This window comes from Microcebus murinus, chromosome 10, assembly GCF_040939455.1.
Source record: "Microcebus murinus isolate Inina chromosome 10, M.murinus_Inina_mat1.0, whole genome shotgun sequence".
NCBI lineage: Eukaryota > Metazoa > Chordata > Mammalia > Primates > Cheirogaleidae > Microcebus > Microcebus murinus.
The window spans coordinates 34774276-34791797 of NC_134113.1; the positions used below are offsets into that span (position 1 = coordinate 34774276).

Genomic DNA, 17522 nt, shown 5'->3' on the forward strand with positions numbered 1-17522 from the left:
TTTTTTTTCTCTAAGATCAGGAAGAAAAAAATGTTCACTCTGACCACTTCTAGTTAACATAGTATTGGAAATCTAGCCAGCAATTAGCCAAGGGGGAGAAAAAAGCATTTAAATTGGAAAGGAGGAAATAAAAATGATCTCTCTTTGCAGATGACAAAATCTTATAGATAGAAAATCCTAAAGATTCCAGAAAATATTGTTAGAACTGATAAATTCAGAAAAGTTGTAGAATATAAAATCAATATATAAAAATCACCTGTGTTTCTACACACTAAGAATAAACAATCCAAAAAGAAAATTAAGAAAGCATTTTTACTCTTTTAATTCTTTTCATATCAAAAAGAATAAAATAATTAAGAATAAACTTAACCAAGGAGGCAAAAGACTTTTACTGAAAACTGAAAAACATTGATGAGAGAAATTAAGATGACACAAATAAATGAAAGATAACTATTTTCATGGATTGGAAAACTTAATATTGTTAAAATGCCCATACTACTGGAAACAATAGACTGAATGCAATTCCTATCAAACCCCAATGGCAGAGGGTTTTTTCTTTTGCAGAAATAGAAAAAAATATTGAAAATTTCATATGGAATCTCAAAAGATTTTGAATAGCGGAAACAATTTTGAGGGGAAAAAATCCCCACTAAAGCTACAGTAATCAAAACAGCATGGTATTGACTTAAAGACAGATAGGCCAATGAAACAGAATAGCGAGCCCAGAAATAAACCCTCATATATATGGTCAAATGATCTTTAACAAGGATACCAAGGCTATAGAATGGGGAAAGGATAGCTTCTTCAACAAATAATGTTGGGAAAGCTGAATATTCACATGCAAAAAATAAAGTTGGTTGGATCCTTATATTACACCATATTAAAAACTTAACACAGAACAAATTTAATACCTAAACATAAAGCCTGAAATTATAAAACTCCTAGAAAAAAACACAGGAAAAAATTTCATGACATTGGATTTGGCAATGATTTATCGGATATAATGTTAAAAGCACAGGCAACAAAAGGAAAAACAGATTAACAGGACCACATCAATCTTAAAAACTTCACAGCAAAGGAAACAATAAGTCAACAGAGTGAAAAGATAACCAAAGAATGGGAGAAAGTATTTGCAAATCATATATCTGATGAAGGGTTCATATCCGGAATATATACAGAACTCCTAAACACAATAAAAAAACCAATTAAGCCTATCAGAAAATGGGCTAGTGAATTAAATAGGCATTTCTCCCATGAAGATACACAAACAGCTAGCAAGCATATGAAAAGGCGCTTGAAGTCCTCATCATCAAGAAATGTAACTCAAAAGCAAAGAGTGTCTTTACAATGGATAAATCTGACAAAAAAAAAACAAAAAAAAAAAAACAGGTCTCCACTGATGACCACAAGGCAGGTCACCAAAGTTAACATAAAGAAAGGTAAGTTATATTGATAATAGATACCCTTGATATGATGTGATAATAGCAACTTACTTCTGTGGTCTTACTCTGAAAAACCCTTAACCCAAGTCTAATCACAACAAATTATCAGCCAAATAAACAGCAACTGAGGAACAGTCTATAAAATATATGGCCTGTACTCCTCAAAACTCAAAAGGGCATCAAAATAAAATGAAGTCTCAGAAACTGTCACAGAAAGAACAGACACATCTATTAAATGCAATGCAGTTTCCTGAATGGGATCCTGGAACAACAAAAGGACATTAAGGAAAAACTGAAGATCTGCATATGGACTTTAGTTAATAATAATGTATCAATATTGCCCCATTAATTGTGACAAATGTACCATACCAATGTATGATATTAATGAGAAGGAAAACTGAGGATGGGTGTACAAGAACTCTCTTAAAAATTAACTGCGTTAAAAAAATCTAACATAAATGCCTCAGAATTTTTAGCCTTTGTTTTATCTGAGTCAAAAATACACTGGTGTCGAATATTCTTTTTACCATGTTTGAAATTGTTTGCAACACAAATAAATTCATATGATGAAACTTAAAGATTATGACTCAAACTGCTAAATGTGGAGGGCTGAAAGCATTCCAGTTAAAGAAAAAATCTCAAAGTTATAAATGCTTCCTCTGATGTATTATTCTGCACAGGATATAAATAACAGCATTTACCATAGATATGTCAGGAAAAGATTTCAAATATTGCCATTGCCAAATGCTATTTCTATTTCAGAAACTGAAAACAAAACATAATTTGCTTCTGGTCACACATTAAGAAAGTAAATTTCCTATTTCAAATGTATGGCTGAAGTTTTGTGAGCATGAAAACAAAGCTGTTTTGTTCTGCTAGTATTCTGAAAATTAAAAATACATCTTCAAACACATTATAACATTATAAACTGTTAGTTCAGTTAGTTCAACTCTTTTTGTCTTGGATTCATCTAGACAAATGGCTATTTTCAGGGTAGCTGTAGCACTAACATGAGCAACAAAGCTTTTTCTTTCAAAATGTCAACCTTGGTGATACCTCCCTCCTAATTTCCTGGGACTCTCCCTTCTATCTGTCCACCCAACAGAAAGAAAAGCAATGGATCTCACTCATTTTTACTAAATTTTTAGATGCTTAATACTGGCTGCATACTTAAAGAGAAATAAATCACTGGGTAAGCAATAGCTCAGGCTCCAACTCAATGGTCTACCAGTTGACCAGATAAAAATGGGTCTTTAACATATATTTATTTCTAAAACTTTTTGCATATGTCCTGCTCCCTTTCAGTTTGCCATATCATAAAAGTCCTCAAAGTACATTTGGCAAAACATTCTTTTCGGAGGATGACAAGAGGTTCACCTTGAACACACTGTTCCGTGGTAACTGTTCTAAATGGGGCTTTAAATACAAAAAGACATTCAGAGCCATTGATTGGAATATAGTGTGCAGCTTTTCCCACACTAATTGGACTACTGGATTTTTTTTTTTTATATTCTGAAAGTATGAATGTTCCATGAAATACATTTTTGGAATGTATTTTGTACATTTCGGAAATATGGCTTTAATAGAAACTACCAAAACAATAATGGCAGTAGTAAAATCTTGGCATTCTTAATTTCACATTTGAAATTCCTCATTTCATTCTTACCAAAAGCAATCGTCGCCAATGTAATGTTGTTGAGTCAGCTTTGCTAGTGTTTACAGTCAAAGCAAACGTATCAAGGAATAAATGCAGTTATTTTATATATAAGTATAGACAACTGTTGAAGTGGTGAGGGGGTCAGGACAAAGACCCCTTTTTCTTGTGCATGGAAAGGCAGTGGAAAAGATAATGATCACTTGTGGTCATTATCAACATGGACCCCAGGTAGAAAAGAGGAAAACAGACACTCTCAAGAAGACATCTTGAGCCAAAGCAATAGATTTTAACTTAATCCTTTACTGAAGTAATCTCTTTGGGGTTTGCCAAGAAATCTTACAACATAAGACCATAGGCTTATGATCAGTAATATACTGCTTAAAGTGAGAAAATTTCTAATTCAAGCAAAGTTTACTCTTCTAGATATTTCTGTGCTCATCCCATAAAATAATACATAGAACAAACTAAATAGTAGATGGTATCTTCAAGTTTCATTTTTCAGGAACAAAAAGTTTGGGACTGACCATTATATCTAACAACTACATTACCTTTACCTATTTCTCCATTATGTGTATATCGTAATACATGGCTTTATATAATGGTCAATGCCCACCTTAAACTACGTCACATGGCTAATGTCAAATTGACCAAAGGGTCCTATTTATATGTGAATCGTTCAGCATGCTGCTGTCCTTTACCTAAAGTATTGTTATTACAAGGTGCACTGAATTACAGTATATGCTCGAGAATGTATCTCATCCTGTCACTTTTGAAAAAGAGCCTCAATTATGGCTTAGAAATGAGAGTCCTACAATTTTAAGCCATTTAAAAGAATTATGCTTTCTACTCTGAGAAGAAATAAATTATTTTACTAGGCAGGTAAGTGCTCAGGTGCTCTGGCTCCAACTCAATGTTCTACCAGCTAAATGTTTACCAGGTAAAGGTCAAAGTCAATTCACTCAGGTCTCTCACACTCCTCAGCCACATGCTTTTCAGTTTGAAATATCCTAATGGTTCCTTCAAACCTTGAAATTTGAGGGGAACTATGTACCACATTTAAATTAAAAATTCAGTTTTAAACTTCACTATTATTATTTTGTTACTTCCCATATACCAATACTTAAATCCTTTTTTACCAGAAGCTATGTTAAAGTTCTTTTTATTTAAAAATATACAAAGAAAACGCCTTTTACTTCAGAACTGTAACTAAAAACAGAAGATTTGTTTGAAAAATAAGTTTTTACCAATTTTGAAGGTAGGCATTTAGGCACAAGAGGCAGCACTTATGTACAGTTTAGCATAATAAACAAAGGCTAGAGCGTAAATCAAGTAGTAAATCAAGCTTGTAGAAAAAAAAATAGCAGTATAATGTAATAGGCTTTGGACACAGACTTAGATTTACTGTCTATGAACCTGAGGTCAAATCTTCCTCATCTACAAAGTAGGTATCTAGTTCATGGGATTGTGAAGGAGGCAATGGAACAGCATATACAAAATGCCTATTTCATTATATGACAGAGAGTATAAGGTAATCTCTGGAGGTCTTGTGATTGATATGATCACTGAAGAGGTAGGACAGGGAGACACCTTATGTGTGATATTTATTTATAATGTCCGAAAACAACAGATGAGGATTTATGTCAAGGGATAGATGAAATGAATGACAAGGTCAGAAGGTCAAGACTTGGGGGAAAAAAATGAAGCTTAGCCCAGATTTACTTGTGCTTGGAATAAGTGTAATTTTGGTAAAAACTAAGGAGACAATCTATAGCTCTGCAGGCCTCATGGACCTCGAATGTAATATAGGTAAACATAAGGTGAAATCACCAAAACCTTATGGGCTGTGAACAAGTTCATGCTTGGGCAGGTTTTGAACCTATTTGTGAATCTGCAAAAAATGAAGACTTTTATGTCTTAGAACAGATGTGGCACCCTTTCTGTGTGTGTATGGATATACATTCGGGTCCATATGCCACACAAAGAAAGGCAATCTCCTTTTGTGGAATTGTTGGTCTACCCACTTGGGAAGAAACATGTTTGGTTTTTAAAGTGTGCTTTATCTGTACCACGCTTTGTAAGATTGAATATACCTTAGAGAAGGATGCTATTTTACTAATAAGAGATATTCAAATTTTCTTCAACTTGATTCATTATTTAAAAAATTATCAAACTAGAAAATACATAGCATAAACTAAAAACAGTTTAACTCACATTAAAATGTTTTCATCTTGTATTACATGATAGGAGAGTCAAAATGATGTAGTAGAAAGAATACCAACCCCAAAGTTTTGAAGTCAAATCATGTATCGTAATATATCAATGAGGTTTATTTAACGAATTAAAGAACTATAAAATGGGGGGGAGCCTTCCAAGTGGTGTGGGATCCTATGCCTATAATAAAAATTAAAAAGTTAACATGATGAAAATACCTACATAATTGTCCTTTTTGAAACAAAAGCAATTTCTACCCATCACAATAATGATATACACTGGCTTTTGTTATCAATTTCTATCCTGTTAGTCTTTGTATCATCACTCTTTAATAGAGAACATGAGACACAGTTCAGACTTGAAAACATGTGGCTACTGCAGGTTTTTATAAAGGATGGGCTTTTTTTGAGTCCTATAAGAAAACTAAGATTTAAGAGGCATGACACTTCTCCATCTACGTGCTTCCAATAACATGCCATATTAGAGTACTGGGGGATCAGGAGGGCTTGAGCTGGCTGGCTATTTAAGTTGCATTAAATGAACTACAGGCCAAATACAGAAACTAAACAAAATAACAAAATGTAATATACAACCTGACCTTTGAACAAGGGGCACTACTCCTCCACCCAGTTGAAAATGCATATAATAAATTTTCACGTAACTACCAATAACCTACTGTTGAGTGTAATCCTTACCAATGATATCACATTTAATTAACACATTTGCATGTTGTATTATATATTGCATTCTTACAATAAAGTAAGCTAGAAGAAAAAATGTTACTAATTTTTAAGAAAAAAATGCATTTATGGTACTGTATTTGTGAATACCGTATCTGTTGAAAAAATGAGTAGTCTGTCTGAAATGGTGGGCAACCTCAGCTGCAGTCCTCAATCTATAGTACATATCAAGTAATTCAACTTTTTCTTATAATGCCATGTTTTATCATGTATGGCACCTCACATGGGTGCCATGGTGTCATTCAAGGTTTATAACACTGCACTAAACACAAAAAATATGCAAAACCAAGAGGGATAACTTTTTATTGCAATACACAATTTACTAGAGAGATAAACTGCTCAAGCAGAGATGATTTGTGTCTCACAGTGTTTTAAGTAGACACTCCCAACACTTAAGTTCACCACAATAGGAAGAGGAGGTGGCTATGAAATTATAATAGATGGTACAATAGTAATTTTATGCAGTTAAACTATGTGTCTTTACATATGTTCACATTTACCTCAACTGCAAATGGTTCCATTTACAATCTTATAGGTGTGCATAAATTTTGATAAGTATTAAATTTATAATATTCACATATATTTTATGATAATAAATGATAGACTAGTACCTGCATATCATGGGTTCATGATATACCTACTTTTTCTTAATTTTTTCAATCTTTCTAGGCTATGGTAGGCCATCTGAGAGTTTTTTCAAATTGCCACAAATCTCTAAAAAATTTTCCAATATATTTATTGAAACAATCGGCATGTAAGTAGAACCATGCAGTTCAAACCTGTGTTGTTAAATAAACAATCTTATTTGCCTCTAAATAAAAAGCTACCATACTTCTTTTCAAACGTAGAAGCACATATATTTAGACATAAAACAGCTAAAATTATTTCATGTGACCTTTAATACCAAAGAATTTGAGTATTTTAATGTTTATTCTTCCTGAGACCATCTGGCAATATAAAGTATCTCTAATGGTGACATTTACTAACTGACATACAAAAGCAGAAAAAAAGTCTTATTTTGGTGATATTTGGATTCCTTTGTCACTTAGTAGAAGCAAGGAGAGTACTTTTAAGATTGATAGTAGATAACAAAAAATGTGCATTTGGGAGTAGAGGGGAGGATCCTAAAAAATGAACTATCATATTCAGCATGCTTCATAATCAAAGTAACAGAAAGAACATGCCTCAAAATAATAAAAGCCACACATGACAAATCAACATCCAACATTGTACTGAATGGAGAAAAGTTGAAAGCATTCAGCCCAAGAATTGGAAAAAGATTAGGATGCCCACTTTCACCATTTTCTATTCAACATAATACTGGAAGTCCTAGGAAGAGTAATAAGGCAAGAGAAAGAAATAAAGGGCATCCAAATTTGAAAAGAGGAAGTCAAAATATCTCTGCTGATGATATTATATTATACCTAGGATACCCTCAAAAGTTTCCTCGATTTGACAGATGAATTCAGCAAGTCTAGGTTTAGAAATTAACATATAAAAATCAATAGCATTTCTACATGCTAATAATGACCAAGCTGAAAGCCATATCAAGAACTCAATCCCATTTATAGTAGTTGTAAAAATAAGATATCTAAGAATATATTACCAGGAATATATTTAACAAAGGAGGTGAAAGATAGCTACAAGGAGAACTAGAAATCACTGATGAATGAAATTGTAGACACAAATGAAAAAACATCCCATACTCATGGATCAGACCAATCAATACTGTTAAAATGTCCATACTGCCCAAAGTGATTTATAGGTTTGATATAATTTCCATCAAAATACCAATGTTACTTTCCACAGAATTAGAAAAAGCAATCCTAAAATTTATATGGAACCAAGAAAGAGCCCCAATAGCCAAAGCAATCCTAAGCAAAAAGAGCAAAACTGGAGGCATCACACTTCCTGACTTCAAATTATAACACAAGGATACAGTAACAGAAACAGAACAGTATTGGCATAAAATAGACGTGCAGATCAATGTTAAGAATATAGAAACCAAAAATAAAACCATGTACCTACAACCACCTGATCTTTGATAAGGCAGACAAAAACATACACTGGGGAAGAGACACACTATTCAATAAATGGTGCTGGGAAAATTGGATAGCCGGATGCATAATAGAAGAATGAAACTGGACCCTTTTCACTCACCATATACCAAAATTAACTCAAGCTGGTTCAAGACTTAAGAGGAAGACCTGAAACCATGAAATCATAAAAATGCTAGAAGAAAATCTAGTAAAAACTCTTCTTGACATTGGCCTAGGCAAAGAATTTTTGACAAGACCCAAAAAACAAATGCAATAAAACCAAAAATAAACAAATGGAACTTAATTAAACTAATACGCTTCTGCACAGCAAAAGAAATAATCAAATGGATAAATAGACAACCTATAGAATGGGAGAAAATACTCACAAACTGTGTACCTGACAAAGGACTAATATGTAAAATCAACAAGGAACTCAAACAACTCAGCAGGAAAACACACACACACACATACACACACAAAACCAGTGAGCAAATGACATAAACAGGCACTTTTATTATAAAACGATTTACAAATGGCCAACATGAAAAGATGCTCAACATCACAAATTAAAACTATAATGAGATACCATCTTACTCCAATCAGAATGGCTATTATTAAAGCATCAAATAACAACAGATACTGGCTTAGATATGCAAAGGGAACACTTACACACCACTGGTGGGAATGTAAATTAGTACAACCTCTATGGTAATCTGTATGGAAATTTCTCAAAAAACTAAAAGTAGATCTACCATTTGACTCTATAATACCATTACTGGATATTCCAAAGAAAAGAAATCATACCAAAATGATATCTGCACTCATATATTTATTGCAGGACAATTCACAATCAAAAAGAAATGGCATCAACCCAAGAGCTCACCAATCAATGAAAGGATAAACACAGTATCAGATAAGCGCACACACCACACACACACAGTAGTACTACTGAGCCACAGAAAGAATGAAATCATGTCTTTTGCAGCAACATGTCTTTTGGAACTGGAGGTCATTATCCTAAATGAAGTAACTCAGGATCAGAAAACTAAAGGCTGCGTGTTCTCACTCATAAGCAGAAGCTAAACTATGGCTACTCAAGGACACACAGAGAGCTACAATGGACACTGAAGATTCAAAAGGGGGAAGGGTGGCAGGGGTTAAGGGATGAAAAATTACCTATTGCATACAATGTACTCTATCCAGGTGATAGGTACACAAAAAGTTTAAACTTCACCAGTATACAATATATACATCTAACGAAATTCAACTTGTACCCCCTAAATCTATTGAAACGAAAAGTAATACAATGATAATTATATTAGCTCCCGAATGCTACATCATAAAGTTTAGATGAGGCAACTTCATATAAATACTTAACTGCATATAATATTGATTTAACTTTCTTCTATATTTCATCCAATATTTCAGTAGCATGATACAGATATTATGCTTTCCCTTTACATAGAATGAAATTTGCAACTTGAATTATACATATTCATAGTAACCATTCAATTAAAGTCACAGGAAAAATTACTTTAGTTCCCCTCTCTAATCTAAACATGGCTGTACAGTAATTATAATGAATCAAAACAATCCAAACATTGGTCAACATGTAAATTGGAAAGAACTTTGCTTTGGAGAGGACCAAGTGAAAGGAAATAAAGTCTTAGCTCTAAGCAATAATAACAATTACAAAAGACCCATGGAAACACACAGCCTTGCACTTCCAGATAAAGTACAGAGACATCATTTTAGCCTGGGATATGGGGATTTTCTGTAGAATCTCAAGTACTTTCACGACTGAAGTTTTATGTAGCCCAATTAACTTTGGCTAGACACAGAAGTCTGGCTCAGTGCTTCCATGCAGTAGCCAAAATAAAGGTTTTCTGTATCAAGAATTATTGCAGAGTCTCCAATATCCTTCCTTCTCTCCTACTAACCTGAATCTGGAAAATAAGCTAACAGCCAAGTAACTTTTACTATAATTTAAGTCAATATTAATTTTACTGACTCACAAAAACTACAAAATACTTGGCTTCCATAAATTGAACATGACAAAAAGACAAAAAAATAAAATAAATAAATAAAAGTAAGCATGTGCATGCAACTAGAGAGCCCACGTAGCTTTAGAAACAACTATAAAATCATCTGATATACCACATTAATGGAAATATTATTCCTTCCCTTCTCTCTTAATGCATGCCCAATTTTAAATTCATGGCACTTGCTCTAGGTAACAAAGTTCAAAAAAGGAATAAATCATAATTTTAAGCGGAGCAATCAAACTCACCTCATGTTTAGTATTTTAATTGGACATGACATCGGTATGAAAGTTCCATATATTTTAAAGAGTCATCTTGGGTTCAACTATATTTAAACATGGAGGCTACAATGACTCTAATACAGAACTATTCCCCAGGGAACCCTGGAAAATTTGTATTAAAGGTATAATGTAGGATCTAAAAGTGCCTAAAACTGACATCCTATGCTCATGATGTGTCATACCCAATAAAACAAATCAGTTTGACCAAACTAAATCAGTATTTAAAGGTAATATCTAAAAATGAGTTATGAAAAGAGGAAAAGAGGGGAATAGTGATTTACTTTTCAAATCTTCAATTAGTTCAATGATGTATTCCAAGTGAGGGGACCCCAAACTTAAAATTATTTAATATGGAATGAAAATTAATGACAATTCAGAAAACCTTGAGTTAACAGTCAAATCTATTATTTAACAGCTATATGATTTGGGGAGATGTTCCTTAAATCTTTGAAGCTCACTTTATTCACTTATAAAAAGGGAATAATACTCAGTCCCTAAGAGTTATTATCAAGCTTCTATGATATAACACATGTCAAATACAGACATTCAAGAGATGCACACCCTTTTGTGCCCACCTCCTTTTCTAGGGTTTTGGAAGATTACACTGTGTCCACTTCGTAATCATGCCACTTTCACTCTCAATTTTTCAGCACGGATCATTGAGTATTAAAGCAGTACCTAGCAAGCAGTAATATGTCTTAATATATGTGTTGACCAAATAAAAGGATTAATAATGGAATGAGTATCAGGGTAGGTGAATAAAAATATTAAGAAGTCATGTATCCATCCCTTAATTAACTTAAAAAGGAAAATGCACAGGAGTACAGAGATAGTTACTAACATACTGAAGAAATAAAAAGTGAAGACTTACTCCCTGCTCCATATCTAGTGTCAAAAGAGAGACATAAATTTATACTTGTCATTCACTTTGGAAGTGCTAGTATGGAGATACTGAGATCAGTGCTAAGGAAGTATAGAGAAAGGAAAAAAAACAATAACTGCTTGAGAGAGTCAGACAAGACTTCCCAGAGGCAGTAAAATTTGAACAAGAGAGAAGGACATTTTTAGAAGCAAAATAAAAAAAAGATTTGATCTATAGACTATGCCAAAGCATTCTGGAAAACTTTAAATCCCTTTGAACTTTTTGAAATACTGTAAATATTATACAAATTCAAGGAAAACTTGTAAAAATGTACTGAGTGAATCATTCCACTGACTGTAATAAAAAACAAATAATCAATATTTTTTTCTAATTTGTCTCATAAAAATTCTTAATGACTATCTTCTTCTACATTCTAATATAGTTGTATGTCATTTTTACATAATTTTCCTTTGGTCAGTTTTGACATAAGAGTAAAAACACTACTGTATTTCTATGCCTTTTATCCTGGGACTAGTGGCCAATTCAATTTTATAATATATTTAAAGTATCCAAAAGTCAAAATGTGTGGCAATTTCCACCTTTCCAATTCTATTTTAAATCCATGGCCTATTACCAGGCCAAGAACCCCAAAATCAGAAAAAGCAATCCTTAGGGATCAAAATTTGCCAAATCTTATAATTTAGAAAGAAACTGTTAGAGATGGTTGGGGAGTTTTGGCACTGAGAGTTTAAGGCATTCCATCATAGGGTTTATATTTCATCTAATCAGCAAGTCGGAAACTATAAAAGTCTTGGGTTGGGGGAGAATTAAAATTTTTGGATTGTAGTATGCGAGTGTTTCCTTCCCTTCCATATGGTTTGGTAAATTAAAACTTTTAAATCTTTTTTTTAAGGCCTTCTGAAAAGAATAAAGCAGCCTTTAAAAATCATATTTTTGGTACAGGAAACTTAAAATATTCAGGCTTAAAAATTTGAAAAAAGGTCACATGGTTTCTGTATCCACTGTCATGGTCTAAGCATATTCCAAATTATGTACATTTAAGCTTAAGTATTTTTTCTTTTCTTTTTTTGAAGGGGTGAATTAGGCATCCAAAACTTTTATAGCTGTTTTTTGAAGGTGGTCTTTATCAATCTAATTTAAAATGTTTCCACTTGAATTCCATAAGCACATCACAGACAGCAGCTAGGGCAAGAGGTATATGGATCCCATATTTATGTGGAGTTGTATAAATTGTCATTCTATCAGGATAGAAACTGGAAAAAATTTTCATAAGGTGAAACAACTTTTTTCTATGTCAAACTACACATAGTATAATGCTGTAAATGACAGAAATAGCAACTATATCCTTCAACTTTGAGTTATGTTCTCCTTTCCTTCCTCTGTTGGACCCCATACTGACTTCTTTCCTAAGTTCTTCTTTCAAATTTTTGATCTCCTCATATTTTGTTTGCATGTAAGATTTCTTCACCTTCCTTCTCCTATCCTCCCAATGAACACTGTTTTGCTATCATATTAATTTCTAAAAGTTCTTGTTTTCATCTAGTATTTTTTTCAAGATATCCTGCTTCATAAAATGCTGTTTGTCACCATCTCTTTCTAAGGATTATTATTCTTGTAAAGGATTCCTCTGTTTCTTTAGTTTTCCTCCTCCTAATATATTGCTTCAGCTGCAACCTTTCACATTTGAGGCTTTCCTGGTGTGATGGGCAATCCTTGGTTGCTCATTGATATTTAAGAATGTATGAGTTAGAGCTGAATCAAGTTCCCAGGGCATAGATGGGCTTTCTAGAGGGGACAGACTCAACTCATGTATGTGTGGTTTGGGAGACAGTCATTTATAGAGGACCTCCAAACTCAGGTATTTGAAAATCTTTTCTCTACCATACTTTAGTTTCTCTAGTACAGAATTCAACAATTTCTGGGGAGGTAAGGTAGTTGGGAGAAGGGGAAGAGACTCTACAATGCTGGAAGTCTACATAGGGTAGGGGACTGGTATTAGGATCTGATAGTCCATTGAAGGGCCTTCAATCAATCCTCTTTGCACTCTCTTCTTAATTCCACCCTTAACTGTGCAAGCTGTTCCCAAGTCTTGGACCTGTCTCATTCACTTGCTCTATCCTTATGAACCTCTTTCCCCTGCCCTGGAGGTGGGTGCCCAGTTGCTGGCATTTGGGTACACAGGGAGAGATCTTAGTGTTCCATTCCTTGGTTTCAACTGATAAGCCCTTTTTATATCCCTTACCTCACTCTTTTCTATGCCAGCTGCCTCCATGTCTTGAGTCTCTCTAGGTTTCTTTGGAGTAAGTCAGACTTCCTTTCATAGTTATCTCATTCTAAAATTCCTTTAGATTGTCCTTTCCTACGCTCTGACAAGTCAATTTTAACACTTCCAACTGCTCACTTCCCAAAATCAGTTTAAATATCTTATGCATTCAATTCTCCTATTCTGATTATCCCTGTGTATTCCTTCTTAGTATTTATTCACTAAAAACTTTCTGAATTACCCACATGATCACCAATTTCTTTGTCCATCAATATTTTTGCACCTCCCTCCATCATTCTTTCTAGATTTGTGTTCTTTTGCAGAATGTCTTCAGCAGTTTCTTAAGCAAGGGTTTTTAAGTTAACCATGTTTATTTAATTTCTTGGGCTAGGAATTTTTTAATCATGTAGGTAAATTCAAAACCCAAAACTCGGTAAAGGGAGGACAGTAACAACAAATTCCCAGCAGAAGACTTCATTCTCCATCCAGGTCCTACTCTGAGACAGGTAAACGTTCATGCTGCCTTCTTGTTCTAGTGCGCAAACTTACTTTGTTATCCTTTCACTGAGAGTATGAATTTTCCCTGCTTTATTTAGGCATCTAATTCCTGGCCTTTCATTGGGCCAAAGATGCTTCTCCAGAAAGGAAGAAACAAATAAAAGCCCCCTTCCCACTGGTTTCCACAACTGATAGATGACCCCCAAAAGAGCTGTAGGATCAGCCTACTGTTTACAGTTCTGGTACTCAGCTACCACCTTCATTTCTAGCTCCTGGGAAACTCTTACTATTTTTGGAGTTCAGCTAAGCATTAAAAGCATGTCCAGTATTCATTTATTTTTTATTACTATTGAAGAGAGATCAAGTGGTAATAACTAAAATAACACTTAAATATTAGATTCAGACTAGGATTAAAGCCTAGTTCTACCACTTATTAGCTATGGAAGATCAGAAAATTTACTTAAATTTTTAAACCATTCTCCACTGCGTAAAATAAAGATATTAATATTACTTTGAATTAAAATTATCAATTTTATAGTTCATAATGGTATAATCTTAGCAATTTCTTATGCTTCAGACTAACAGCACCTTCATAGAACTGTGACTTCCAAGAGTGCTTGTCAACCTGGATGGAACTGGAGACCATTCTTCTAAGTAGAGTATTACATGAATGGAAAAACAAACATATGTACTCACCATTAAGTTGGCACTAATCAATCAACACTTATGTGTACATACGGAAATAACATTCATTGGAAATCAAGCATGTGGGAGGCAGGAGGAGGGAATGGGTAAATTCACACCTAATGGATATATTGCACGCTAACTGGTGACGGGCACACTTGTAATGTTGACTCAAACTGTACAAAAGCAATTTATGTAACCAAAATGTTTGCACCCCTGTAATATTCTGAAATAATAATAATAAAAAGAATACTTGTTACATAGTGAGTAGTCAAATGATGGCTCTGCTTCTCTTATAGAATGATTTCAACTAGAGGAAATTCCAATCAATATATACCAAGTTTTCTGTTTTCGGCTATTTGAAAGAATCAGATTTAGTTCCAATCATAGCCAAATTGGGGCTGACACTTATTTGTAGTACATAATATTTATGCAAACATTAATATTAGGACAAATCCATTGTGTAATTGCATATTTGGTGTTTTCCATTTATATGTTTCTATTAAGTTACATCAAGGATCATAATATCAAGACACTAAGTAAAGAGCCTTATGCAGGGGCTATGATCCTTGATGTAACTTAATGATGTAACTTATCTAGGCCAAACAGCACAGGCAATGTAATACATTTTTCTATATTTTCTGCACAGGGTTCTAACTTTGTATCATATCATTATAACTTAACAACATGAGTTAGCTGGCTGAGAAACAGTACCTCAAACCCCATCTACCTCGGTCCACATGGAAAAAACTAAATTCTAAAAAGTGCAGAAGGTAGTTCTACTCACTGTTAGAGCTAGCAGTTTCCCATAGGTGAGATGAGCAGGGATGTGGTCAGTCTTGGACCTCAGAGATTCCATATACCAATGCTCAGCCTCAGGGAGCTTGCTTAATCGCATATATGCTTCACCTGGAAAGAAGATCGAGACAACCAAACCAAAAATAAAGCATTTGCAACAGCATTACCATCATGTTTACATCCCTTGGAAATTCAGATGCTGTGTCAAGTACTTTCATTTATTTCCTCATCTGACTGCCAGGGAAGTCATCATGATTTCCATTTTACAGAATGAAAAATCTTGTTTAAAAAATTAAGTTAAATAGCTAAAGCCAAAAAATTAAGTAGTAAAGCTTTGATTTTTAACCTAGGAACATATGATTCCCAAGCATGTTTTACATCATCTTTTTTTCCCTTAGAGATAAGTTTATTCTTTCTACTGTATAATCATTTGGTATTTTCTGTTCACATTCATCTATTCATTTAGAAATGCAAGAATTTATAGAATACTAAGTGGCTAACCTCATGCAGGGACTACATAGAAAAGTGTAAGATCCTATCCCTTTAAGGTCTTACAACTTTGTTGAGAAAGTAAGATTGAAAGAATAAAAAATATTTTTAGATTTTAATTTTTTCAGAAGTTATTTGCATTTTTATATTAATAAAATTTACCAGTTTCATTTAAAAATTCAATAAATATGTGACAATTATCAAGCCTGCCCAGCACTATGTGCAAAAGCTAGTCTAAGGCCTTCTAGCCATTATTCAAAACTTTCAATCTCAGTTTTAGCTACCAAACACCATTTAACTATAGCCAAGTAGGAGAAAAAAGTTGAAAAGCTGAAAGTATATCAGTTGCCTGTTTATTATCATTTCCTTCTCCCTTGTATGATTATGATGTTGAAGAATATTTAACTGATGGCAAAAATTATACTTTTAGATAATTTGTATAATTAAATTCAATACTGTAGTTTAATAAGTATTGCAAATGTAGATGCTACTCAGTTTCTGAGACCAGGCAACAGACTGGTAACTTAACTGTTTTCCAAACAGGCCTTACTTGCTTGATTAATCATAATTATGATAGCTTTTCCCTTTGAAGGCATAATCAGAGGCTTTTCCTAAATGTATTACCCACATTGGATGTATATTTTTGTTTCAAAGGAAGAACTCTCTCTGTTTTGTTTTAATCATATTTATTTTGTGTTAATACAGTACTGTGAATACAAATATGTTTGATAAATTGAATTGGCTAGAGTCTCCTGATCTTTAGAATGCCCTTTGCTTGGCTGGTTAGTAAAAAACATTGCTGTAAAATATGTAATATGCACAAAAATATGTCTCCACTTATATGTTTCTAGTCCTATGAACAACAGTCTTTATAATATCACAAAAATGATAGGTGAAAAATGTTTGATTTCTTTTTCCTCGAAGTTTAAAACATGTTTACATTTAGCAAGTTGGTTCAATTAAATCACTTGTTTAGGGGAAGATACAAGAAATACTGAAGGAAAGACCAAAGAGTGGAATGGAATACAGAGAAATGCTTGCAGTTGTTAAAATGATAGATTGGGAATAGATTTTTTAAATTTTCATAAATTTCTGTAATAATTACGTTTTTTTTTTTGTTTGTTTTGTTTTTTTATTTTTTTTTTTTTTGAGACAGAGTCTTACTTTGTTGTCCAGGCTAGAGTGAGTGCCGTGGCGTCAGCCTAGCTCACAGCAACCTCAAACTCCTGGGCTCGAGTGATCCTTCTGCCTCAGCCTCCCGAGTAGCTGGGACTACAGGCATGTGCCACTATGCCCGGCTAATTTTTTATATATAGATATCAGTTGGCCAATTAATTTCTTTCTGTTTATAGTAGAGACGGGGTCTCGCTCTTGCTCAGGCTGGTTTCGAACTCCTGACCTTGAGCAATCCGCCCGCCTCGGCCTCCCAAGAGCTAGGATTACAGGCGTGAGCCACAGCGCCCGGCCATAATTACGTTTTTAATTTTAATACCTC

General features: G+C 33.7%; 1 protein-coding gene across 2 annotated transcripts in view; it reads right to left on the minus strand.

The window, feature by feature from the left end:
* Positions 1 to 17522, minus strand: part of TMTC2 (transmembrane O-mannosyltransferase targeting cadherins 2) — a 378826-nt gene that overhangs the window by 109872 nt on the left and 251432 nt on the right. For both annotated transcript variants that reach the window (XM_012749530.3, XM_012749528.3), the window contains one exon: positions 15528 to 15649. In XM_012749530.3, the coding sequence (XP_012604984.1) occupies positions 15528 to 15649 (122 nt within the window). The remainder of the gene's footprint in view (positions 1 to 15527; positions 15650 to 17522) is intronic.